The sequence below is a fragment of the Rhinolophus sinicus genome, linkage group LG14 (genome assembly GCF_036562045.2).
Source record: "Rhinolophus sinicus isolate RSC01 linkage group LG14, ASM3656204v1, whole genome shotgun sequence".
Classification (NCBI taxonomy): Eukaryota; Metazoa; Chordata; class Mammalia; order Chiroptera; family Rhinolophidae; genus Rhinolophus; species Rhinolophus sinicus.
The window spans coordinates 37,189,677-37,215,077 of record NC_133763.1 but is presented as its reverse complement, the minus strand read 5'-3'; the positions used below and the strand labels follow the sequence as shown (position 1 = coordinate 37,215,077).

General features: G+C 36.1%; 1 protein-coding gene across 3 annotated transcripts in view; it reads left to right on the top strand.

The window, feature by feature from the left end:
• OLFM3 (olfactomedin 3) overlaps positions 1-25,401 on the top strand; it is a 180,846-nt gene that overhangs the window by 137,980 nt on the left and 17,465 nt on the right. For 2 of the 3 annotated variants that reach the window (XM_019753730.2, XM_019753729.2), the window contains exons 2-4: positions 8,221-8,367; positions 14,197-14,352; positions 18,897-19,116. In XM_019753730.2, coding sequence (XP_019609289.1) covers positions 8,221-8,367; positions 14,197-14,352; positions 18,897-19,116 — 523 coding nt within the window. Of the gene's footprint in view, positions 1-6,715; positions 6,818-8,220; positions 8,368-14,196; positions 14,353-18,896; positions 19,117-25,401 lie in introns of those variants that run through there. The other variant, XM_074318686.1, reaches the window with a different exon arrangement.

The following is a 25,401-nucleotide window of genomic DNA, read 5'->3' as shown; positions in this document are numbered from 1 at the left end:
GAGCAATACTCTAAAACCTTTTAAAAAAAATGAAAACTATTGGTTTTTCAAATAGAAGTTTATAAATTCAAATAGAAAGAATATCCTGGAAAAACAATTTCCCAGCTATCAAATAACAGGTATACAAACAACGGGTATTTGGAGCTGTTTTTTATCTTTATCTGTTTTTACCACTGGATTACTCTAGTGGATCAGGAAAAGTCAGATACTAAAAGAAAAGTAACCCTGTATTTTCAAGACTTGTTTGCAGTTATTAATAATAATTAATAAATGTATCAATCGATGTGTGATTAACTTAGTAGAGTCAGATCAAATTAAGTCCATAATTTGTCAGGTTAACCCAGTGCTTAGGGTACCTGCAGAGCACCTGTGAAGAACACTTTGACCTGCTTTTACATTTTTACCTCCCTTGAGTCACTTAAGAAACTTAAGTGCCTCTGTTATTGAGATTCCCCTCCTTCCACAGGATTTGTGTGGCTGATGGGATGTAGATTTGTAGTTATAAAGAAAACATGATGTGTCATCAATAAACAAATACAAAACAAAAAAATTCATAGTAATTAATAATACAGAGCCAAATTTTCTCAATGTTCAAGTAAGTACCTGATGGTTTTCAACAACTTAATTGTTGAATTAACTCATTCAGAAAATCAATCTAAAAAACTCATACTTGAGTTATACTTCAAATGTGGTAGCTTGGTTCTAATATATATATATATATATATATATATATATATATGTATGTATGTATGTATATATATATATATATATATACACACATATAGGTATATATGTATATATATATATATACATATATGTTATATATGTGTGTGTATTTATATAGACATTGGTTTGGTTATTTCCTGTTGTCATTGACAGAGGCGAATCAAATTTCCAAAACGATGAATGGTTCTTTTAGGGCTTCTCACTATCTTGTAAATTTAATGTAAATTTATTTTTTTTACTTTTTGATTGGTGATCTGTTGGTTGAAAAACATAAAGCATTGCTATGGTCTATGAATATGCTAAAACAATCAAATATTCCTTTGGAGGAAAACAAAAAGGAAGTTCAGGAAAGTTTGCTGGAATAGATGGAGAAACCAGGTCACAAAAGCGTTTGTTTGTTTGTTTGTTTGTTTGTTTGCACGTTACAGAAGTGGCATACCTTACTAAAGAACAGTGTCTATTATGACATTTCTCTACCTTAATTATTCAAGACAATTGCTCATACTTTAGGATTCCCATGGTGAAAAATGAATGAATCTGTAGTTCCTAGATTAAGCTCATGAAATGTTAATGCTAGAAAGTCTTTTAGAAACAATCCAGGCCAGTAATTTTCACACTGCTTTTGGCGGGAGTGCCTTTTTTTTTTTTTCAAGTTGAGTTTTATGTATACGTATTGAATAAATATTTGTTGAATGAAACTTGAAGTGGAAATCCCATATGTAAAAGGTCATTGGTCAAACAAATAATAAATGATGGGGGAAGGCATTTACTGGGTCTCCAGCACCCGCTTTTTCCACACAATCAACCCCTTGCCCCAGTCAAGATACCTTCACAGAAACCTTAGCGCTCTCAAGACCTTGATTGGAAATGTGACTGATCTAACTCAGCTTCCTCATGCTACAAGTGGGAAGATGGCCCCAAAATGTGCAACTGACTAAACAGATTTCCCCCAGTTGGTTAATGACAGAGCCAAGGGTGGAAGCAAGTCATGTGACTACAATCCTGACCAGGGAAGCCTCTCACCCACGTTTGTTAGTCCCTGCCCTCCTGGCCCCTGGTGCCACACTAGGTTCTCTCTGCCCTGCTCAGGGGGTTTCCCATGACCCTGGGCTGCACTTTTCTTGGATTGAAGGGTTAACAGTTCCCTTCCCAGTAGGTAGAGTGATGCTGTCCAACCCTTCTGAACCTTCTCACACTATGTTCTCACTTTAGATAGTATGAATTAAATGAACCTTCAATGTGTACATACCAAAAAAGAAAGTAGGACTTAAAATTTATTTGATGAGAGTTTGTAGGATGTGCAGATGGCAAAAAGTGCACATTTACATGAATATGAACATAGTCTTTCCTTACAAATTTTAAAGGAAGAAAGGGTTTTAATATTAAATCTATTTATGGCAGGTGTCTCTGAAATTGGCAGTGTACACTTGATTGTTTCAAAAGCTGAAAGCGGTTTTTAAATTTCCAGGATATTTTTGTTAGTAGTTAAATATAGCTCCTTATTAAGGTAATAAGTTCCCTCTTCTTTTTCTTAGAATCTTGACAAATTCCTTTATCCTTCTCTTTGGAACCTGTCTTCTTTCTATCTTGTTTTTCCTCCTAATCTATCACTGGGCCCATCAATCTTTGGAGGAGCTGGTGTCTGCAAAGGAAAGCTGCCATTCTGAGAAAGCTCGGGATCCCTCTGACTCTTCTCTCTGATGCACAGCAACTTCCCCTTGAGGCTGAGCTTCCAGGAAGTCCCCCATTCTGTGGACTCCTTACCAGGAACAACCTGGATAAGAGCAACTGAGCAGAGGAGATTCAGCAGACACCAGCTGTTCTCATTCGGCCCAACCGCTGAGGTGGGAAGAGGCCTCGACGAGACCTGTGGGCATAAGTGATTTGTTTTGCTTGTTTTTCAAACATCTAGCTGGCTTCTCCTCTGAAATAACTACTTCAATAAGTTAGTCCGTTTTCAGTACTACAAAACAAGCAGAAAACTCATGCAAACTCTCAATACTCCATAAGTTTCTTATCTTCAACTCACTGATTTTTTTTTTTTTTTTAAGTCCTGGGTGAAGATATCTGACATCTCTGTTTTGTACAACTGTTTTTCTTCCCCAAGTCCTTAGGCAATGTCCATTTTGTGAAAGAGCAACTAAACAAATTAAGGACAGGGACACGGATGAGAGAACAGAATGGCAAATCTCGAGAGCCACAGAGAATGTGATAATTGCTTTTTTAGAGTAGAATTGTGACATGGATAAGTTTAAATACTCGATGCAGAACTAAGACCAAAAGGGGAAAATTACAGAGAAAAAGATTTAGACCCTCAGTTTTCCACCAATGGAAGGGACTACCTATGGACCAGCGAAATTCCTATCATGCAGGGTTCATTTCAAGTGGAAACAAATAATGTATAGAAGTGTCACTGAGTGGAAAGACATAGAACGAGTTATGACTTCTAAGTCCTTCCCAACTCTAACTCATTGTGATTTCCAGAGTCAAGTAGAGGTGACCAACCAATCTAAATTGGATAATGTCTTTGAGTTTTTGTTTATTTTCCTATTTCTATAGTTGTTTTTACTTAGAGCCTCACAGTTTTCCTGAGTGAGGAATATGCACTTTTTTTTTTTTTTTTTTTGGTTCCAACTAGTCTCATAAAAAATAGGAAGGAAACTGCTATGTAGTGACATCTTTATTAACACATCCTCTAGAACATAACTTCTTTTAGTATGGTCTGTCAACATCTCTCTAATTCCTGTCCTCACATTTCTTCTCTTTCCACAACTAAAGCCATTAGCATGCTAAATCACATTTCAATCTCTGAGACCAATCCTATCCTCAGACAGAAAATTTATAAGGGGTTTTCATCACTCAGATATCTCCACTCTAAATCAAATAGGCAAATTGATTTTTTTCTGCTTTATTTTCCCCTGCTTTGGACACCACTTTCAGTAACTAGATCTCATTCCTTTTTGCCTCAGTCCGTACTTTTATGAAATGCCCAGAAACTCGGCATAAAATGTAAGACCTAGTAATGTTCAGTCAATTGATTTTTGTTTTCTTCAAAGGATAAGAACTCTGTCCCTTTGTCTGGCCTTCCACCTGGGACCCGATGAATGACTGCAATGCCTTCTACGGGAATATCCACTTGTTACCAAGCCTTCACTCTTAACTATTCCTGTGGGGTGCCAATGGCTACATGTTTCTATACAGTTTAGATAATGCTCTTCTCCTGTTTAGAGCTTCTTAAATATTTCGAGAGTTTTGTAATATTAAAAACTGCTAAATTGTTCAGTTAGTTCTTCTAATTAACACAAAAGAGTCAAAGAGAACTGCATCAGTCATCACTGTGATTAGCAATATTTTCGATGGTTGAAAACCATATGCACCTTCCAGGTCCAAGTGCTGGGCTTCACAGTAGTTCAGAAAATGCTATCAGTTATCTTTATCATATATATAAGAGAATTTCACATAACTGGTGGTGCAGTATGGTACTTAAATTTTCGGTCTCTGAAATCAGACTGTGCAAGTACGAATCCCAGCTCTTCTGATTACCCACTCCATGACCTTGGAGCAAGTTCCTTAGTGTCTCTAAGCCTCACTTTTCTCATCTATAAAATGGGCAGAATAACATCCCCTAGTCCATAGGGTGAGAGTAATATTCAAAGGCAATAACACATGTAAACTGCATAGTAATGACTAGAGCTCCATAAATGTTTGCTATTATTATTACACAAATTTTATTGACACCTGAATAATTGTTCTTATAAGTTAAAATGGGAGAAAGTCTTTTCTCATTGGTATCCAAAACCATCTAAATATTTCCTTCCACATGAGGTCTCAGCTGGTTTTATTTTGATCCTCTTTTCAACGCTAGTATGGGTGCCCTAAAAGAGAGCTCTAGAGATGCTCATAAAGCTTCCTTTATTTATCACTGACCCTGAAACAGAGGTCTATATCAAAATCCACAGGACCGTCAGGCACTCATATCGTGTAATAGCTTTTTTCTTTTGAGCCACCTTTTTTTATTTTTTTTTGCTAGAGGTAGCTTGTTATAGTTGAGATCATTCAAATTAACTCTGTAGTAGAGAAGGTCATGGAGCTTTTCAATGATTCTTACAAGACAACTGGAAGACAAACAAAGCTCAAGTCTTTACTTTTATTAAGCTGACACTTCAGGGGAACACTAAAGGAACATCAAGCCCTCTTCACCTTTCCTGCTTTTATCATTCCAGAAAGCAACTGACACCTTGCCCTGTCATGATAAGGTCCTCGCTAGTTAGCCAAACACTTGGCAAGTGAGCATCAAAATTAATGCTGCCTGGTTTAATAATCAGTATTTGCACTGTTGTTAAAGATATTTTAATATTATAATTGGGTGGCCCCTGTTTCTTTATCCAAAAGCTAAATTTATTCTAGTGGCAAGCCTTAATGTTCTGACATATTTGAGATTTGTGTCCAATGTTAGGAGCATTCTAGCTGAAAGTCCAGGACCTATGTCTTGATATATTAATCCCATACTGTTACTCAGCTTAAACCTTTAATTATATCATTGAAACTACTCTGCTAAGCTGTTTCTACCTCCGTTCTGTAGATGATCTCTTTGCATTTTTCTTCTTTAATACAGAAAAAATAATGCAATAATTTTAAAAATCCTATCTTACTCTAACAATGTATAATTCAGAGTACATCTTTCTATCCTAACTGGACATTCAGGCATAAATCCTAGAAAGAAAGAGTGCAGGGATAATGAAAAACAAGATAGAAATGAGGATGAATCCAATGCCCCAGAAATAAAAGAGGCATGGGAGACTTCCATGAACTATCTAAAAACAGAGTTAGAAAAAGGAGGCTAAAAAGATAGGTCTGGCATAATTTGCTTTTCATTATAGATCAACAGCAAGGACTGTGACAACTTCATGAGTTACCTGAGTTTATAATTTATAGTTTCCTCAATATGTGTTCATGATTGGAGTTGGAATGCCTATCATCACCCCCTAGTGATTATCGCTAAAGCCCTTGAAAAGAAAAAGAACTGTGTGTTAGTTGATGGTATGTGACAAGCTGGGGCCTGGGACTGAATAAATAGGAGATTGTGTCTATTCTGCTGAGAATTCCAGAGACAAGATCTCACAGGCTGTGGCAGATCTGTGGAGAGAGAAGTCAGCCTGGTTTAGTCTTTTTAAGAATTTGCTTCCAACCAGTCTATAAGCAAACCGACCAGCCCAGTCACACTGGGCATTTTGCAAGATGACGCTCTGCTGGTCTCCCTTCACATCCTTGTTTCTAGCCCTGTCACAGCTCCTGACCCTTATCCGTTCTCTTTCCTCTTCCTTGGCCTAATCCCTCCGCCTGATTCATTAAATACCTTCTTTTCTAGACTAGATTCATCTCCCTCTTCCCCTGATCATAAAAGAAACACCTCCTTATCTGCTGCGTTCCTGGAAACCATAAAAGGAAAGCTGGAGAAAAACTAAAGAACTGCAGGTCCCAGCTATAGAAGTAAGCCAGAGATTAACTAGAAAGAGGCCAATTGATTTATCTGATATTTCCGAAGGAAAAACAAATTCAGACACAATTGCATGGTTTGTCTATGTAACATCTGTTAGGTAGTTTTTCAATATCCACGTGATTGACCTTTAAAAACAATTACCTGAATGTTCAGCGCCACAGTGATATGGCCATAGTGGTAGAATTAAAAGCAGGACTCCAGAGCTGGACAGTCCAATAAGGAGGCCACATGTGGCTATTGAGCATTTGAGATGTGGCTAGTCCAAATTGAGGTGTTCCCTAAGTGAAAATGCACACTCAATTTCAAAGACTTAGTACAAAAAAGGGGAGAACATAGAATGCAAAGTATCTCATGTATAATTTTTATACTGACCACATGTTGAAATGAAAATATTTTCAGTATATTGAGTTAAATAAGATACATTATTAAAATTAATTTTACTTGTTTCTTTCTTCCTTTTGAAACATGGCAACTAGAAATGTTTTAATTATACACGTGGCTCTCATTGTATTACTCCTGGAAAGTACTGCTCTGGAGCATACTGCTTGGCTTCATACACAGCTCTGCTACATACAAGCTGTGCGTTCTCAGGCAAGTTAATTAATGTTCTCTTCTGTGAAATGGGAATAATAATAATTCCTGTTTTGTACCCTTACATCAACAAGTAAATGGACCTGAGTTGTTTCCTAGAATAGGGCCTGATCTTGAGCAGGTAGCATTCTTCAGTCTAGGCTATCCCCAAAGAAAAATTCAACTGAGAGCCACCCTGCCGATATTCTCAAGAGCTGGGGGAAGGAATAAGTGATTCTCTGGGCCGTGCACCAGGCCTTCCACAACAACTTCTGTTTGTACAATGGAGAGGGTATGCGCAAAGCATAGCTCTTCCGAAAAAATAACTAGATAAAAAATAAGGCTAGTTATCTTGGTTGCTAATAAAATCTACTTGATATGGCAGATAGGAAATATTCAATACATCTTATAGCTGAATAGAAACTAATTGTTGAAATAAGACATGTGAAAGACAATTATAATACGAGGTAAATACACATTAAACACCTAATTGATAGTACGGACAATCCTTAAGAAGAGGTGGAAACCATGAGGACTGAGTAAACTGAAGGTTTATAGAGGAGGTATTCCAAGCAGGAGAAGCAAAATGAGTAACATAAAAAGATACGCATTAAGGAGGCATGCTTTCAGGATATACATAGATCAATTTGGTTGTAGAGAAGTTTCCTGCAGGAAGATACAGGAAGCAAAGCTAAAAACATAATAGGAGGTAGAGTGCAGTAGAAATGGAATGCCACTTTAAGCTAGGATTCTAGGGAGGTGGGGTGATTAGTGCAAAGAAGTAATTTGGGAGGATCAATTTGGCAGATTATGCCAAATACTCTTTCTAGCTCCTCTGGGACTCAGCATCCTTTCCAAAACAATGCAGATCTAATTATTTTTACCCTATATTCTCATTTGATACCTCGGCATCCTTTCTAAAACAATGCAGATCTAATTATTTTTACCCTATATTCTCATTTGATACCTTTCCAATTAATAATTGGCCCTTCAATACCTAGGAAGCTCTTTGGGACAGGGCTTTGCTTCAGAATATCACACATGAATAATAATCAGAAAAAAATATACTACTAATTGCCATTTACTGTTGAAAAAGACAAGCTAACAGATTATGTATAGAAAGATTGGTCATATGTATCTAAGGGGTTATCAGATGCTTCTCAAATTGCATGAATATGTCCGAATGTAACAAAATGCATTAGGAGGTGGTGTAGGATTAATAAACAGTTAATGATATAGAACCTAAAATAGCAGAAAGATTCTCCTTCTGGGAATTGATAAGAAAGGTGCAACTGCCATGTAACCTGCTCGCTTTTTAACAAACTTTATCAAAATAGATGCTTTTTTAAAATGCTACATACTTACAATCTCTTTGCCATATGTGTTTTGTGTGTGTTCTGTGTGTCTGCCATTGGTTTCCTCAGACTCAGATTAGTCCCAAAGAAGGGTGGCAAGTGTACAGCTCAGCACAGGATCCTGATGGGCGATGCATTTGCACAGTGGTTGCACCGGAACAAAACCTGTGTTCCCGGGACGCCAAGAGCAGGCAGCTTCGCCAGCTGCTGGAAAAGGTAGGTGTCCTGTGTCCCCTGTGCATGTTTTTATTGAAATCTACCATTCTTTGAAAAGGAAATAGAGGAAGGCAGGTAATGCTGAGGACAGTCATTCCAATTTTTGTCCCCCTTCTTAAACTTCTCCCTCTTCCTTGAAAGGAGTACCTCAAGCTTCCTGCGCTATTCTATTTATATGACTTTTCACTTATCCCAACCTTGACTTCTTACGACTGACTCTATCATATATCTTAATGTCCAGTCAGTGTCTGCTTCAGAAAAATAAAAGCAAGAAGTTTTATTTCAATGCCAGAAATTTAGCCTTAACTGCCAGGATCACACGAGGCTCCTTGAGCTCATACTTTTGGATCCCATTATCAGCCTTGCAAAGAAGTTAAAATAATGGCATGCAATATGCAAGCTATCTGGACAGATGATGAATAATTCCAAGGATCATCATTCTCTAAGTCATTCCTTTGAACATTAAGCTCTTCAGTTTCATTCAATAGCATTCTCTCCATATAATTTACTTAAACTGAATCCATAACAATCAAATGCAGAATGCCCTTGATTTATTCTCTTCTACAGATAAAAGTCAATCCAGGAAAGGTTATTTATGTTTAGTTTAGGGAGAAAAACAAACAAACAAACAAACAAAACAATGAATGGTTCTTTCAATTATCCTCATTGAGACTTTTATTGCATTGGGCTGGGGTGGCCAGACTGATACAAGGATGACAACATGTTTGAATTTTAAATACCATCAGGGATAATAACATAAATTAGATAGTATGTGCTTTTAGAGGATGTCTTGCTCAACAGTTCACTCTGTGCAATATCCTTTCTATGGCCATCCTCACAACTATGGCACTGAATGGGAACTTTTTACAGAAAATTAAGAGAAGCTAGAAAAATGAAAGCATCAAATTTATTAACAGACATTCCTAGTTAATGCAATTCCAAGCCTGGCCACAGTAACTTTCTTCTACCACCATATATGAAAATAAGTTTCCTCTGTGTACATTATTTGGAAATCTTTTGATACCCTAAGACTTTAAAAAGACTTTTTTTCATGTTTTTATACTAAGATGATTAGTCTCTTTTTCTGCCCCCTCTCCTCAGAGCTATCATCATATACTGGCTTTCTCTTAATTCTCTTTTTATGATAAGGTCCCATCTTCCCTGTTCCTTTAATATCTGTCCTCCAGACAAGAGCAAATGTCATTTCATTCAAGTTAATGACTGTAGCTCATGTGCCTCTTAACTGTTAGAAAACATGACATATGAACTATGATTAGTGTTGAGTATTGTATTCGATCTTGATTTTCTTTATTTCTATGAAAAAAATCTCAAATATGTAGTTTAATACTGTTTTGTTACTAGGAAAATTAATTATATTGGTAAAAAGATTTACTCTTTTAATCCAATTTTGCTTTCCTATTAAAATATATTTCTCCTCAGATTACCATTTTTTTTGCTCCAATCTTCTATGCAAAAATACTTTTTTCTATGTCAATTGTGGTGACAGAAACATTTTCTTAGACACCATAACCTTAGTGTTACCATTTTTCGGTATCGCATTGCATACACACATACATACATAAACTCAGACATTTCTTCAAAAATCAGAATAAATAAAATTCAGATAAAGTCTCAATGTCAGGAAGCAGATAATACCCTCTAACAAGTCCAAAGGGCAATGTATTCCAGAGCTATGATAAAACCAGGAATTAGTGAAGGATGACTAAGGCAAAAAAGTACAAGGAAGGGGGCTGGTATAAACCATCATTGAAATTTATATGACCAGTCCGTCCAATATGCAATTTGTTTAATGTATTAAAGAAATTTGAGAAAAATCACACCTTTAAAAATTCATCAATACCTAAATGACAAAACAACAACAACACAATTATTAACAAAATCAAGGTCACCACAAGTTAGATATATCAAATTTACCATTTGGTAAAGTTATGCCAACAGAAGAATAATAGTAAATTGTGTGCACTATTTAGAGTGGCCCAAAGGAAGTAGCACTGGTTTACTGCTGTAGCCAAAGAAAAGACATCTGATACAAGCATTCCTTATTCAGACTGAGCTAGTCCCTTGCTGACTTCTCTATAGCTCCACACATATTCAAGGTAACAGACGGCAAACAGAGGCATGACCATTACATTCACCGCTAACCAAAGGACTGGTTTAGTCATATAATAAGGGAATATTGTTAATAGGAATAACATTAGTAACAATAGTTCCCACTTATTATATTTGTATCCACTCCATTCAATCCTCACAGCAGAAGTAGTTATCTTTCTAAGTTTATGTAAAAGGAAACTGGTGGTTTTGAGGTTAAAAAAAAAAAAAAAACTATTAATGAGCTCAATTAGTAGATTATAGAGCTATACCAGATCAGTTTTGCATTTTCTCAACACCATGCAAGTGTCATCCAGAATGCCACTGGTGGTACCCACACTCATTTAGGTGATGGTCTGTCAAACAAAGTATTTATATCACTAAATATTGGGAAAATTATAATTGGTTTCACAATATTTCAGGGCTTAGTATGCCCAAACTAAAATTGTTCATTTAAAAAAGTGTTTATCAAAGATGAACGAGTAGGTTCTCTGTACAGCTAAAGATGTTTTGCATTGTCTAGGTCAGTATTTCCTAAAGTGTGATGTTTGGACTAGGATGCCAGCGACATTCTCAGCAATAAAATAATTTTAAGAAAAACTGTACTGTACATCATACTTCACTCTTGAAGATTTCTACCACACAGTTTAATACTAAAGATTTTGCAAAGCCCTACAGTAAAGAAATCTGTTTATTTTTGTTAACCCCAAGGCTATCTAAACATATTGAACTGCTGGACTTTTTTTTCAAGTAGCTTCCACACTAATTATGAATGAGTGTGAACATCAGAGACAAGCAGGCCAAAAGAAAAAACACAGCAGATGGGTCTTCTTCCTGCAGTGTGATCACAGGGATCCAGTCTCTGGTGTCGTCAGTAAACTGAGTCTCAAGGGTCTCCGTAAGCAGTGGGAAACTAAACAGTCCTAGGTACAGCCAGCGGCAAAAACAAAAGGCAGCCCAGAGCCAAGTCCTTTCCATTTAGATAGCTCTATCTATAGCCATTACACCAAATGCAGCTCTTATAATTATACATGATTCTGCAATATAGGTCACAATCAAGACTCAGCAAGTTCTCTCAGTGCATTTTCCCACAACACAAATAAAGTTGAAAATTAACTTGGTAGGATAAGTCAGAGGCGAAATAAAAGAGAGGCTGTTTTAACTTGATCCAGACTATCTCACTTGCCCCTCATTTTCTAATTGTACAGACTCTGCCTTCGTACATAGAATTCCTAGGAATACATAAGCCATGCCCATGATGGTGTCTTCATAGATAGATGCCATATTCAAATGTATAGCTTCTTTACACAAATCGCTTTTCTTTATTCATGCATGATCATAATGAAGCTGAAAATTATTTTTAAAGCATTACATTTATCCAAGATGCAGTTGCCATGCTTTCAATGTCTCAGTAATTTTGTGCTACACTAAAGATTTTTAAAAACGAAGCTTTCTGAATGTAGGAGTGATAGTAAATTAATAAATATTTGGGAGTCATGTAATGCTGTAGCCCAACCAAGGAAAGGAGGCGGAAACTTTCCTTAAAATATTAAAATACAAATTACCCATTACTACCATTGGAAGCCTAAGATAAGTTTACCCAATAGATATTTATTGAGCAATTATTTTGTGACTGGTTCTGTGCAAGGCCTTGGAAATACATAGAAGATATGAATAAGACACAACTTCTAACCTCATGAAGCTCACAGAAGGGCAGCCACTTCTCTGCTCATACCCAACACACACATTAAACAATTAGTTTTAATATAAGCTAGACTGTAACTGTATGTTCTGAAAAGACAGGACTCATAAAGGGCAGGACTATGGACCAAAACAGTAGAAAAAGAAACAGGAAAACCTTACCTTTTCTGACAAGAAAAGTAGAGGATCTGAGGCAAGCCAAGGCAGGAGAATTCACTGCCTTTTTTTTTGAACAGAAAAGAATAAACTTTATTTAGTGGTGAATATTATGACCATCTACATAAAAATCCTAGATCGTCTAATGTAAAATTGTAATAATTTAAATAAAATTTTACAAGCACATTTAGCTCATGTTTCACATAGAAATATTCACTGCCTTTTTTGAAAGTGCGAATTCTAAGGCATGTTACCAACAATAGGCTCTTTAGAGCTGGCTGGTCCACTAAACTTTGTGACTTTACCTGATGACAAAAATTTGTCTCTAAACAAATCATCTTTTCCTTATTTATAACTCAAAAACTTTTCAATGAAATAACTTTTTATTTATTACATAAATAATACATGTTTATTAAAAATAAATTGAATAACATATAAAAATATATGAAACAAAGTAAAGCTCACCCAAAATCCCACCACCATTTTTTTGGTGTCTATGATTTAATGTATGCATTTATGCAGATGGGTTTACACATGTTTACCAGGACCTCTTTCTACAATATTTATTTTGTTACTTCTCTTCACACCCACACCTCTCCTCCCACCAGAAAACTAGTGTTAACAACCTAACATATATCTTTCTAAATCTTCCATACCTTTCTCTATGTTTTGATTATGTATTCCATTTTCTTTTACATGTGTGCATTTCTGTGCATCTGTGTGTGCATCTGAGAGAGAGAGAGAGAGAGAGAGAGAGAGAGAGAATTTGATTCAGAATAAAAAAACCAAATTATATATTTTTATGTTTGTTTTTGATTTTCTCATGGAAATCCCTCCATGTTGAGCAGTGCTTCTCGATATTTAATAGACAAAGGAATCACTGGGGATCTTGATAAAATGCAGGTTCTAATTCAGTAGATGTGGGAGAGGGGCCCAAAATTCTACATTTCTGACAAGCTCCCAGGTGGGTTCCAAAGTTGTTGCTCCACAGACAATATTTTGAGTACCAAAGGTATGAAGATCTCTCTTATTCTTTAAAACTGTTTATTCACATTCCATTTTTCAATTCATTTAACAGTTCTCCTATTAGTGGCTTTCACTTTGTTTTCAGAATTTTGCGGCCCCAACAATTAGAGCAGCCATTCTTTCCTCTTTTCTACATGCTTTATAGGTCACCTATTTCCTACTTCTAAATAGCCTGGGGCTCAGTGAACCTGGGATGGTGCCATAAGCTTAACATGTGTTTACTGCCTGTCTACCAAACACTTGATATGCTTGCCATTTTCCAGGTCTCCTGAGCACCAGCTCTGCCAGTAAGGAGGAGTTCCAGCACTACCACCACTCATTAGATCAATCCAGGCTCATCCCTAGGAACACTTCCAGTGTAGCTTGAAGTAACTGTACTGGAATGAATGAATGCATTCTAGGTCTGTTGGACACTTCACTGCCATCCACAATGGCTACACATCCCAGATTTTGAAAAAGTCAGATTTAGTACTGATAGAAACAACTTATTTTAACATTTAACAGATGGAAGCATTATAAGCTTACAAAGCCCTGGAATAAAAATTCTATTTTTTTAAATTTATTTTTTTGACATATTAAATTCTCATTTATATTTATATTCAGTCATTTCTAATGTTAGAATGTCCATATTATTTCCTGCTAAGGTATAATTTTCTCTTGCTGAATTTTTTTAAATGTTTCTCATGAAGCACTGTCCTTCTGCAAATATGTCATGTGGAAATGCAATTATGGATTTGGTATTTCCAGTTCTTTTTAATGTCATTTTGTTATTTCAGTAGTGACTGTTTTATACCTATCAACAGACAATAATTTATAGCCAATGTTCCTGTTTAACAGGTTCAGAACATGTCCCAGTCTATTGAAGTCTTAAACTTGAGAACTCAGAGAGATTTCCAATACGTTCTAAAAATGGAAACCCAGATGAAAGGGCTGAAGGCCAAGTTTCGGCAGATTGAAGATGATCGGAAGACACTAATGACCAAGCATTTTCAAGTAGGTTTGACTTCTGCAATCTTGTCAATCCAAATGAGACACTAAGTGCAAGTGCCAGCCTGGCACTCAGCTAGAAATAACTGTGCTAGCCCATATGTGCAAGGTTAAAGGCTAACGGGTAATGTCAATCATCTCTCCACTGAAACTGACCACTAGCTGGTAGGGATGCATAGAAGACTTGCTATAAAAAGAGTCTTATCCTTCTAGAGCTAGGTGGAGTTTCTGGATAGATTTACAGGCACTTCCATACCTATATCAAAGGGAAATCTAAAGGGAAACTAATAATTAAATTTATCAAAGTGTTTCCTGATGATTTTATGCCCTGCCAATACAAGAAATAGAGAGAAAATAAATTAAAGGAGACAATGATATCATTATTAATAACACGTAGAAAGGAGTTGGTTTCATAAGTTGATACAAATAGTCCTTTTTTAGACTTTAAGTTGTCTGTTGGCAATTATTTAGAAACACTGAAAATGGACAAATGGTCCTTTTAAGCACACTATGTGGACTTTTATTAACTATGCATGACAGTGTCATGGATTAAAATAAAATCTGACTCTGATAATGCCATCTGAACCACTGTTAAAAAGAAATAGTCTACTTTGCAAAGACATAGCACATAGTTTATAAAATACACCATGGTTTTATAAATATAATAACCGCATTTTCCCCTGTCAATTAGGAAGTGAGATTCACTGCTGATGGTGAGGGGGTGGGTCTGAATTCAAGCTCTTGGTCAAGCATTGGAAGTGCTTTTCACACATAATTGTGATGGGCAGGGAGCTAGTTGGGGACATGCAACAGCATCTCTGTATGGCTTATTTTAAAATGGCAGAAATTTTCATGGTTTTGTAATTTTCTTCAGTGGGGCTCAGAATCCTGAGTAGATAGATACAGAAAATAGTCTTGCACTGAACAAGTTTTTAAGTTTTACCCAAAAGGACAAGAGGGTAAGAAAGTTGAGGGTATTGACAAGAGATGGGGCTAAAGTAATGAATCATGAGGTTTAAGTTGATAAAGAGACGTAAGCAAAGCCAGGAGAATAAGAAATTAGAACAAATTACAGCAAGGCCTAGAAAATACAATAAATGTAAAGATTATTGGAAATAAGAGAATGAGTGAACTGGAAGAACAGAGAATTTATGGGGGGGGTCAGTAAACAGAGAAGAATATAAGGCTGAGGGGCAAATAAATTAATTTTAACCAACATTTATTGAGCACTTACTATGTGCAAGGCAGTGTTGAGCCCTCTGCTGGATAAATAATATATAATCTCTCTTCTGTGAAAGACAACAGGCAGGTAGTAAAATGGATAGTAAACAGAGGCATAAACATTACTTAACATCACAAAGAGGAGAGTAATTAACTATGCTGAATTTTGTTTAGAGAAGATCAGGGCAAGAGTTACAGATTCAGCAATATTCAAGAAAACCATGTTGGACTAGTGCCCACCCCGACCCCTCAAAAAAATTAAATCACAGAGGAGATCAGGAAAACGGAAAGGTTTTCAATGACAATTTTCAATGGTCAGGGTTAGTGTGTAGACTATAGAGCAGCAACGTTAGCCCGAAGCTGAGATCATCAACTAAGCAGGAAATGGTAAGCTGGCACTTACAGTACATACAGAACATTCCAGAAAGGAAGAGGGACAGAAGGAGAGGAGCTCAGGGTGTCTGGTGCAGAGTGAAATCATCCAAGCTCCGATAGACAATGTAGAACTCTGTGATGCCAAGGGACAGCATGAGGGTGCCAGGGCTGGCAGGGCAGGGGACACATGATGACACATATGCATATATGGGAACTCTTGGAAGAGGACAGGAAACAAAAACACAGAAGGATACAAAGCTCAGAGAAACACAAGAAATAATTTGCCTATTCTGTGAGCTTGTATAGCAGCAGCCAGGCTACCAATAAATAAATTTAATTTTCAGCACCATATGACCTAATGATTTTTATTTTCCTAATGTAATCCAAGTAGGTACTGAAGTGATGTATCAAAATCCAAATTGCAATAATGATAATATTTTTCTGAAGAATTACACATATTGAACACCTAGTTCCAAGTACTTTAAATTCATTATATAGTAACTAATTTAATCCTCATAACAATCTTATCAGGCAGGCACCATTTTTATCCCTATTATTCAGGTGAAGAAAATGATGCACAATGAAGTTGAAGAATTTGTCCAGGGTCATATATCAAACATGTATGTCCAGCTCCTGAGTTAAGCCTCCTAATATCAACGTTACACTGCTCTCTACGTAGACTAGAGCTCTCTGAATTAAATTTAAGAACAATAATTAAATGATCAATATATGTTTGTTGAATTTATTTATTCGCTGTGTCCTTCTGCGATAAGTCAGATTTTGCTCTCGGTGCTGAGGTGCCATATTTGAGAGGAAGAAATGGAACATCCCAAAAGTAAGTTTAACATCAAAGAATACTTTTAAATTGGAAAAAAACTCCTCCTCTGGTATAGCATTTTCAACTTATCAAAAACACTAAGGTTTCGTCTCCTACATTCTTTTAGATAAAAAGCTTATTCTGGTCATCACACTTCAGCCTCTCATTCTTATATGAAAAGATTATGGTTGGGCAAGATAGTCTAGCTACAACCTTTGCTGTAAGAGCAACATAGTAGAAAGTGAAATTCTAGACAGGATTGGTAAACACAGATCTCTGCTATTCTGTTTTACCCTTTTAAGAATTTGGTAGGTACACTGGTTGAACTTTCCATTGTTCTCTCACAAGTGTCAAAATTGACTGCCAATAATCAAACTACGAATATTGGAAAAGATCCAAATACACAAATACCTTTTTTTTTTTCACTTCACGAGGAAAATGCCACCAAAATTGTCACACTGTATTGTTCTATTTTCAATATTCCCATACTGAAACGCAAAACTCTTTATTGTAACAGTTGCTATAATATGCAGCAAACGGTACCAACAGAACTAAATCGTCTCATTAAAATCCTAATAAAGCAATTGTGCCTTCCTTTAGGGATGCCACAAGGTGCTCAAACTAATAAGTTTATTTCAAATGAGCCACCAAAATGAGCAAAGCTCTGCAATTCTGCCTTTTGGCATATTTATGAATCTTTCTCATTATAAAGACTCCGTCCCCTCCCACTCAACATGGACATACACACAAAGTAAAGAATTCCAAGCATACGAGCAAGTAGAAATTTCCCCACAAGAAACATCAGCCCATAAATCAGGGCAGCAATGGGAGCACCTGGTATTTTAATGCATTTATAGTAATAACATCTTCTCAATGTAATTTTAAAATGCAATTTTCAGCTCCTTAAATTAGTTAGTGTACAGCATGGTTCTGACAGTACCTAGGGATTATTCTCAAGTGATCGTAACAATGACAGCTCCTTCCATAAACAAGATCATCGGCAATAAACTCACAACTGAATCAAGCCCAGGAAATATGTTCATTGACCACCACCACCAAGTTAAAGGAAGAGAAGAGAAGGTGACACGTCTAGAAAGTGAAACTGCAGGTGTGGCTCTGTCCCATGATGCTAAGAGAGAGGGATACTGGGGCAAAATATGCTTCTTCTTCTCTAGATAAAAATCGACATTTCAATTTCAAACAACTATGGAACTGGGCAACTCTCTTTTGTTACGTAAATTATGAGCACCTCGATCCTGGAAAGAGTTAATTCACCAAATGGGCAAGCAATTCTGCCTTACATAAAGAGCTCTAAATTGTTAAGTTGGTGCAAGAGTAATTGCGGTTTAAAAAGTTAAAAATAATTGCAAAAACCGCAATTGCTTTTGCACCAAGCTCTATCTAGGTGAAGGCAAATGGAGTCACGATGTGGCTACTAATGACAAGTGGTAAAGAGCCACATGCATTCCTTTGAGCTTGGAGTAGCTTTCCAGGGCTTCTTACGCCTGCCGACTGACCTTCCTAATGGTGCTGTGCTAAGGTGGATACTGAAAAAATGAGAGGTACCTGGGCATAAGGGAAATATAGCATGGTGGGAGGCCATGACTGGAGAAATTCTGTTAGGCAAAAGCTGTTCCAGGATCCAAAATTCCCTGTAAGTACCCCTATAATCATAGATAATCAGTAAATGAGTAACTAGATGTTAATAAACAGGCTTAGGATATCTGACCTATTTCTAACAATTCATCATTAGCACACGGACTCTGCTTCTATTTCCTAACTAATTAATGGACTGTTCACTTTATATTATAAAATGTTACCAAGAAGTGAGGTAACACCTAAAGGCATCATTGCTACCATAGGAAGCCTTTGTAATTATGGTAAGGATCAATTTGTTTCATAGAAAAGACTGTAACCATTTAAAGAAAGGGTTCTTGTATTGAAAAGCTGAGATAAGTGGATTTACTAGTAATGATCATGTGGCTACTTACATTCTCACAAAATACCTAATTTCAACCAAAATCAATAAGGAATTTTGAACCTGTTTTAATAATCTCCTTTAAGTATCGAACTAAAAAGAACAGAGCTGCTTCATCTGTTTAAGTGACTCTCAGGAAAAATCGGCTGCTTTTCACAGGAGCTGAAAGAGAAGATGGACGAGCTCCTGCCCTTGATCCCTGTGCTGGAACAGTACAAAACCGATGCCAAGTTAATCACCCAATTCAAGGAGGAAATCCGGAACCTGTCTGCCGTCCTCACAGGGATTCAGGAGGAAATCGGAGCCTATGATTACGAGGAACTGCATCAAAGGGTGCTTAGCTTGGAAAGCAGACTTCGTGACTGCATGAAAAAGCTGAGTGAGTAGCACAACTGCATTTGCCTAGGTTGTGTTTTTAAGGAATTTCAATGAAAACTTCATTCGTATATTTTGCGAATAGTCAGCAATGCCAAATGATATGGAAAACAGTGCCGAATTATATGGAAAAATAGTTTGATTAACATTTTACTCAGTATTTACACTTCCTGGGAATTGGTACAGATAAGACCAAATTATCTTTGTGAACCCTTTTAACTCCATGCCGACTATTAGCTCATAAGTAAGGGCCCAAAACATCAAAATGTCACAATACATGGACTCAGAAAATACATGTTAATCAACATCAGGACCATTATCAGGAAATGTAAAAAAAAAAGTATCAGGGGTCAATGTTCCAAAAGGGTCTAAAATATAGTTGCTATGCTACTCAGATCTAGAGTGGGACATTGGGCAATTATGGTAACAGCAATACAGTAACAGGAGCAAGAAGGCTCATTCATCAGTGACATCTTCACTCTTCATAAAAGCCTCTCAATACACACAACCAATTAACAGACAGTAGAAATGGATTGGGGAAAGAAAATAAAATTGCAACAATGATGAATGCATTTCCAGGCACCTTTTCAGTGGATTAGCTTTTAGGGAAAATGTCACAGTGTACCTCACATGAATTTTAAGATATTAAAAGACAAACTAGCCCCTTTGCCTGCAAGGTCTAAGTTACTCCCACATAGCAGAGAAGGTGCTGAAGGAATCACAAGTCATTGAGACTACTAGGGCACCGTTCAGTTCATTTCTACGAGGGAATGTTTTGGAGAAAATAGAAATTAGAAAAAAAATGCTTCAACAGCAATGCACCTCAGTGGCCTGAACCAGATACAGTAATGCTCTTTACTAAGTGCTTAGTTTTCTCTTATGAGAGACCGAATAGAATAAAGTCCCCTGTGCTTAATTAAATCATATCATATTCCTAGACATGCAAAATATAATTATATGCATGTGAGAATTTGACTGAAAAAAACATGGTTAAAGCTCTTGGACACCCCCTGAGATTACCAATAGATATTAATGGAGATTCTAATCAGACTTTCCAATTTTCCAGTTCTCTATCCCCCAGTGCCTCTTCTTGCTTCTACCTTAGGGTAATGGTTTGGTGCCATATAGTGAAGTACAGGATGAATCTCTCCATTAGCACAGTTTTGAGGCTTCACATTTAACACAAGTATCAGTAGCATTCAAAACTTGAGGTCACAACTAATGAAACTTGTCTTTACCATGTTTATGCCAAATTCGTTTTAAAAGGGAAAACAAATTGTCTATGTGCTAATAGTCATATTTGCACATTCAACAAATACTATGTATTTAATGAGGCCACCAGTGTATGCTGGCACTTTGCCAGGTATTTGAGGATACAAAGTTGAGTAGTAGACAGTCTCCTTCTACTGTCAAGAAGCTTGCATTTTGGTGAGGACAACAAACACATATGTAGATAACTACAGCAATGTCGACAGCCTTACTGCTCCGCAAGCACTAGGCCAGCTCTTCTACATGTGTTCTCATCCCTGCAAGAACTCTGAGTTAGGCATTATCATCGGCAATTTATCAAAGACAGATTGCTCAGACAGTTTAAAGTAATTTGCCAAAGGTACATGTTGGAGGCAACAACTTTAAACCCAAGTCCTTCTGAGTTCAAAGACTGACATTTCTTTCCCACAAATGATGTCTTTTGTTGGGGACATACAATAAGAGAGGAATGTCTTTTACTGAATTAAACTGATTGAGGTAGCCATTAAACTTTACTCAATAAGTTTAATTCAGTAAACGGAACCCAATTGCTGTAAAAAGAATCCAGAAAGTCATTTTTAATTCTTCCCTGAACTTTGCTCACATGCAATCACCACATCGCCCCCACCCTTCACCAAGCTCTCAAAACCACCTTTTCTGCCTTCTTATATCCACCACCCTAATCCAGAGCACATTTCATCATCTCTCAATTGAATTACTGCAATGGCCTCCTAACCACTCTCTTTACCTGAAGTAATTTCCTCTCCACCACACTAAATATTTAGAGTAATCTTTTCCAAATGCAAATCTAAGCATATTACACTTGTATTTAAGTGATTTTCCTTTAAAATTAAGTCCAAATAGGCTTACATGGTTTGTCTTGATGACATGGATTCTCACTAATTCTCTAGCCATTTTCTGTCATTCTCACTCTCTCTAAACTTTAGCCATTCTAATCTTTCAGTTCCTCCATTGTGTGTATGCTTTCTTTACCTCCTGGACTTTGAAATGCCTCTCCCTTTTCATAGAACACTCTTCCTCCCACTTCAGCTATCCAAATTCTAACTATTTTTCTTGTTACATACCATATACCAACTTTCCCGCAGACCTTCTCTGATTGTTCCTTAACATGGTTGGACTCCCTTGCATGGTCTCCCAAACATTGAACATGCCAATTTGCCTTTTTTTCTCATCTTTACCAACCCCTTACAGACAAGTTGTCCTTGCTCTGAGAGGTCAAGGACCACCAGTTTCTTGTTCCAGCTGAATCTTTTTAGACAATCATAAAAGATCTGAAACATAATAAGTAAAAATTAATGTCTACAGAGTCTTTGAGAGAGCAAATATTTTTAAATTAAAATGTTTTATGTTGCTTTCAAGAAATAAATCAGTGTATGTCAAATATAAAACACCTATATTTTTTACAAAACCAAAAATCTTTCGGGAAAGATTTGTCACCTTTATTTTTGTTGCTATCTGTTCTATCTTCAATGACAAGACAGTATTTTATTCCAAAACACCTGGTATTTGGTTCTATTTAGCACTCAAATAAAGAAACACTGAAAGTCTCAGTGTTAGTGGAATTCACAGAAAAGTCAAACTGTGTGCCTGAGGTGGAGAGACACGAGATTTAACTTGGAAATATAATAGGGGAAATTTACAAGAACACTGCCTCAAATTGATTTGAAAAGATCTTCAAATGAGTCATTTACCAAAGACAGTTCCATTCTCCCTAAAATACTAGATTGTAATATAGAATCTACATTAGAGAATACACAGTTTCTCTAATGTCCATGTACTTGATGATGACTCATTTTTCTGGAACCCTGGAACCCTAGTTATTTTAGCACATTTATGGGTAATTATATATTTTACTATAAATTGATTTATCATTTATCTTTTTTATGTCCTACATTTTCCTAGATTACAATTAAAGAATAAGCCTTTTAAGGATATAAACCCTATGTTTATAGAGGCAAGCATAAATGGGCAAATTATTTGGGATTTCATAATATAATTCTGCTTCTTTCAGTCTGGATGTTAAATAGGCTTGTCCTTGAAGATATATTCATAATATAAACTTTATCTCAAAAAAATTTGAGGCAGTTTTTAAAATAAATTAAGGGTAAAGTTGTGATAATTATGGAAAATAGTATTTACACACATATTATTCTTGATCCCATTTACCAAATACCCACTGAAAACTCATTCTAGTGCCCCATCCAGTATAGCATCTATTATGTTCATCCTTCTCACCATGTTTCCCTCAGTACTATAGTTGGTAAGATTAGCTGTGCAAATAAAAGTTTAAATAATAGAAATAGATATTACTATCAAATGTGTGGTAGAGATAAACTTATTTTAAGTAGCCTTAACAGACTTTAAAGATGAAATCGTATCTACTTCCTGCTACATGAGTTCTCCAATGGCCTTAAGTAAAAAGGAATGACATTCTGTCATAAACATATTTAGTACTCCATTTAATTTACTTATATGTGAATGGCCTTAGGACTCAAACCAGAAGCTGTTAGTCTGGGCCATTACAAAGTACAATTATATATTAAAGAAATAAACAAAAGACAGATTTTGTTATGCTTCATTGATCCAAACAACTGATTTTCCTGATGAATTCCAAATGACATCTTTTCCTGAGCTACAAATTGATAAATATGGATTGTAGCTGATCTTACAAAATTTAATGTCTAAAAGGCATCAGAGAAATAAAATGGTCACATTCCTCAACTACCTATTCAGTATATTTTCTGAATATACAGATGCAATATATTATAAAATGCTAATATTTTCATGTGTCTTTCTGCAGACAGAAGAGCATAGCAGGAGAAAATCAATGAAGCAAAACTCTTAATTTCGTTCTTTGCCATCTACTCTTACAGAAACATTTGTCTTCCAGGCATTTGGGAAAATTATCCTTTCTGTCTGATTTCCTTTGTCCTTACAGAAAGTCAGAGTGAAGTGAGAAAGATAATTATTTATTTGAGCAAAAGCTAGTTTTGGGGGAGTAAGAAATAGAAATGATTTTTATCATTTTATGTTATATTTACAATTTTTGCACTCCATCAGAATCTGAGTTTACTTCACACAAGATTCATAAAATTAAAACTAGAAAAGCCCACAGTTTTTGTAAATTCCTGCAACTTTAATTTTACTGATTTCATTTGACAAGATGAATTTTAGCTTAGGAATCCAAGAACTACTTACAAGAGAAACTTCTACTGGCATGAAATTAACATTGAGAGCCTTTTCCTGTTTTTTGCTTCCTGAGAATAAGGGTAGATAATGATGATGACCATGATCATATATGTCATCCTGACAGTGTGTGTTTTTGTTTTACCACAACCACAAATATCACCTTCTCCCCATCAGCACATAAAAGTATATTGATCCCCTATCCATTCAATGTTTTCTTAGAATAACAAAAATGTCCATCTTCAGACCATCTATCTTATAGATGAGGAAACTATCACAGAATAAGTACACTATCCAATATTATATGATGACTTAATATCATGGCTTAGTAGATCAGAAACCAGATCTCCTAACACCCACCTCAGCATTCTACCCTTGATGAAATACACTACACAAAGAATATTTCCTAGGAAATTCCCTGGGAAATTGTGGAAGTAAGAACAGAGACAAAAAAAAATCACATAAAAAAAGAGGCAGTTATTCATGGATACTAAATAGATTAAATTACCATGCACTCGTGGGTTCATTTATTTGATTATTCTCTCTTTAACATCATCAGTTTCTCCCTCTCTACTAGATTATTCCTAAAGGCAAACAGACTTTTCTTAAACAATGAGATCAGCACAATAAAAATGTCCCATAACCCCATATTTTGCCACCCCATCTCGCTGCTTCCTTCTTGAAAGAATCTTCTAGCTGTTGCTTTAGCGTACACTCTTCAAAACCTACTCCAACCCAGCTTCTAATCTCAACACTCTCATTTGATTTTGTGATCTCCAATGACTTCTGGCTGCCAAATTCCATGGTCATTTCTTTGATTTTTATCTTTTATCCATCTATTTTATCTAGATTTATCTTTATTCTATCACATTGGTATGTCCTACAAGTCAGTACTTCATCCTTCTCAAAATGCTTTCTTCTTTTAGATTTTTTAACACTGCACTATTTTTTCTATACCATTTATAGTGTCTTAATGAGCTCTTTTGCTGTGTTCTATAAACATTGTGATGCCCCAGAGTTATGTTCTTTGTGGCTTTCTCTTCTCTGGGTGTGTCGCCTCTCTAAGGCAATACTTAGCCTCTGATTTCCACAATTATCAATGTGTTGAAGACTGTCAAAGCTATGTTTCAAAGGGGTGTCTGCTACTGAGAATTGTATACTATCTTCTCTACATCTCCACTGCCATGTATAATAGTCATGAACAACTTAAAATAACCCACATTGAATTTTTTAACTTTTCCCCCCTAATCCATTCATTCCTCAGTCATTTCATCTGAGTAAATAATACTACAATCTGTCCAGCTGAGTAAGCCAAAAATCTGGAAGTTATCTGAGATTCTAATTTAAGATTTTCTTTTAATTCCTCTTTCTTATTTTCCATTCTAACATCTAATCTATCAACGTTATCCAAAAAGAAACATAATCCAAATCCATCTAGTTGTCTCCATCTCCATCACCACTACCATCGTCTCTCACCTGGACCAATATGATAACCTTTCAACTGGTCTCTGCCTACACGCTATCTCCTCTACAATTAATTTTCTACATAGTAGCTAGAGTGATCATTTAAAAATATAGCTCACTCTGTCACTGCCCCTCCTCTTATTAATAACCTACAATAGCTTTCCACCATACCTAAAATAAAATCCAAATACTCTCTGATTTTACAAAGCTTCATTATCCATCCTGTTCACTTCTCCAACCTCATTTTCTACTTGTCCAAGAGTGTTCTAGACACACTGTCCATTTTTATTTATCTTAACTCACCAAGAATATCCAGATTTAGGGCCTTTGTAAGAACAATAATAATAGCTAACATTTGCTAAATCCTTAA